The following is a 3044-nucleotide window of genomic DNA, read 5'->3' as shown; positions in this document are numbered from 1 at the left end:
ATATCACAGTAATCATATAGTGGTCAGTAAAATGTATTTAGAACTTGCAAATTGATAATGGATTCATCATCTCTTAAGTCATCACAAAGAAATTAGATACAAAATGTGAAAATGGACTCATCACTGACTGACTTTCAGCAAGCTTTCCAAACAAACATAAGCATGTTTCTCTGTGACAGCAGCTGCCAATCAAATGCTTCATCTTATAGAATCAGGTTATTAATCAAAATAAAACTAATAGAATAAATCAGCCAGACGAGAGTTACTACTAATGGCTGAGGTTAGCTTTATTGTTTTAGTATGACCAGTTTAACAGCCATCCTGCCGCCCGACACCAGGGGGCGATAGAGACGCTTTGCTTTCAGTTTTTGAAAGGTCTTGAATTTATTTCTGTAGTCGTTGGTCTGTGACGCATCGGGTCAGCCAATCGGGTTGCGTCAGGCAATTTAAGACAACAAACAGAGGAGATGTTTCAACAAGTGTTCAGCTGAGTAAGTCCATTGTGTTATGTGAGTTGTGCTGATACAGGAGCGACACAGCTAAGCTACTCAAGATGCAGCAGATGCAGTAGGGGAACAGCTCTTCTCATTAGCCAGCTAGCGTTACAAGATAAACTGCGGCTGCAGTTGGCTTTAAGGCGCCCGAAAGTACCGGAAGTAAGTTAGTTCATTTTCAAAATAAAACCCAGTCACAAAGTATGAGAATCAGAATTTATTTATCCCCAAGGGGCAACTAATAAACAACAGAGCAGCATAACGTTTAGATAAGGACAATAAGAACAGGCAATAAGAGTGAAGTATTAAACTCATTTGCTGAAACGATTCTTTACAAAACACTAACAAAAGTAGACATTATTAGGTATAATTAAGTTGAATGAGAATTACAGATTCGAAGATGCGTGAGAGTATTTTAGAATCTGTTGTCGAAAAACACTTGATGATGCTCGTAGAAACCAAGGTTAAGATTACTTTATTTATACCCACAGGTAAATTTGCTTTACAGAAAAATCCCTTCACAAACACACATACCTAATGAAACCTGACAAAACACATATGTAGTAATGAAACAATATGAATCAGAGCCAAGTCAAATAAGTGTGAAAGCCGCAAATATTTGACTATTTGTGTTGTGAATAAGCGTAATGATGGTTTGACGTTATACTCGTGTTACAGTGAAGAAAAGATTGACCTGATAGGCGAGTGAGTCTTTTCACTTTATATTTGGATCATTTTGAGCCTCACATCGAAAATGTTGTCAAAGTTAATATGAAAAATCTGTTTTATTTAATAAGGTAATCATAACTCAAGAAACTACTCAGTTCAGTCTTCATTAGCAGCAGGGTTTGCTCAGTTGCCATGGCGATAATCAGGTGTGAAATGGCCATAAGAGATATCTCCATGACAACTGAGCAAACTCCATCTATGGTTGAAAACTTTGCTTTGTCATCATTAAGTGTTTTTGAGGACCTAGTAAAGACCCATTCACAGTCAAAGTGGGGACTCGGTTTCTCTCAAATGTGATGCAAAACACACCACAGTGTTTCACTCATTAAAGTAATGGTAGTTTGGGGTGTTTGGACAGAACATTATGTTTTCTAATCTGTTTTCTGCACGTAATATACCAACAGTACAGTGTGTCATATTTTCTAGTAGGTGTATTCCTTATCAGTCTCCACTATAGGCAACGCAGTAACTTTTCAAAGAAGAAAAAATCACCCTAAATAGTAACAGAAATGCTATTTTGTCTGAAAATTCTGGTTTAAAACCGTTTAGAAATAAATGTTGTCTCTATAAGAAACGACTTAGAATTTATACAACCAACTGAACGATGTTTAATTTCACTGCATTCTTCCAATCTTGATATTTCATGCAGTGAAACAGTGTCAAAGCACGATGAGCCAGCAGAAATGATATCGCCTTTCACAAAGTGCTTACTATGGGTTGACAGGTGCTTTGAAGTTTATTTGGATGGACAGGAAAGTTTATTTTGTTGAGGTAGGACGCTGACTTTGGATGGTTTTGACTCCTGTGAACACATTTTTAAAAGGAACATGCTTAAGTGGTTTGTTGGGTTCTTGTGGGCAGTGCATTCTCCTTGAACAGTTGGCTGTGGTCAGGCAGTTCGGTTACAACTGTTCTGTGTTTTTCAAATGTGATGAAAACATGTGACATCCATACGTCCACTCGGCCCTTGCGTGCGGTTTGTGCATGTTAGTAGTTGTGAACAGACCTGCAGTGAATTACTCTGATGTGCTTCTGAACAGGCTTTCTGCTCCTGTTAAATGAAAACCTGAAATCTTGAAAGGACATGAGAACATTAGTGTTTGGATGATTCATAGGGTGAATTGTTTCAAGCCCTTCCCGGGCCAAAACCCTAGTTATCTCACATATTTCATACACTATTCTCATTCATTTGAATGATGCAACAAAACAGAAATAGCATTCTGTGAATGGCATATGGACTCTTTGTAACTGAGCATTAAGTAGGTGAGGGTGATGCTTCTCATAATGTTCATAAAAATGTTTTATTGTGTGTTGTTCTTTCCTAGTTTCCTGCTGGTGGATGAGGTGAGCGTGATTATGTCTCGCAGACTAACCAAAGAAGAGTTGGACGCACAGTTTGAGCAGTTCTTAAAAGAGGTAACGCAACATTAATGCGTCTGTGCCGATGTTTGTAAATCATCCTCACACTATCAATTACCCGTATAAAGTCTTTCATTCATCTGATTCTGATCATCAAAATCTAAATGGTCACTTATTATTTGGGTGGTGGGTTTTTCATCTGTCACCCCTCTTGGGCTATATTTAGAACTGCCTGTAAACATTAATGACCAGCAGCAAAGATTAGCCTACAGTCAGCGCCCCTTAGAGCGCCGACTGCATGTGAACTGTGCTGGTGCTGAAAGGCTAATATCAGAAGTGATTTTACTGAGAAGTGTTCGTATCTCAGCCAAACAGAATCAGAATCAGAAAGGGTTTTATTGCCAAATGTTGAGCGGGTTTACAACATTAGGAAATTGCTGCGGTGCTTCAGTGCAAACATAC

The 3044-nt window shown here is 38.4% G+C and overlaps 1 protein-coding gene across 5 annotated transcripts in view; it reads left to right on the top strand.

The window, feature by feature from the left end:
- Positions 1–383: 383 nt before the first annotated feature.
- cep162 (centrosomal protein 162) overlaps positions 384–3044 on the top strand; it is a gene marked incomplete in the record, with an annotated part of 78361 nt that continues 75700 nt past the window's right edge. The window contains 2 exon segments of one of the 5 annotated variants that reach the window (XM_042215800.1): positions 384–491; positions 2549–2639. In XM_042215800.1, coding sequence (XP_042071734.1) covers positions 2580–2639 — 60 coding nt within the window. 5 annotated transcript variants of the gene reach the window in all.

Source organism: Haplochromis burtoni, unplaced genomic scaffold (assembly GCF_018398535.1).
Source record: "Haplochromis burtoni strain Fernald_Lab_line unplaced genomic scaffold, NCSU_Asbu1 Contig_825, whole genome shotgun sequence".
Classification (NCBI taxonomy): Eukaryota; Metazoa; Chordata; class Actinopteri; order Cichliformes; family Cichlidae; genus Haplochromis; species Haplochromis burtoni.
Note: the sequence above shows the minus strand (reverse complement) of the source record. Positions and strands in the feature narration are given on the sequence as shown.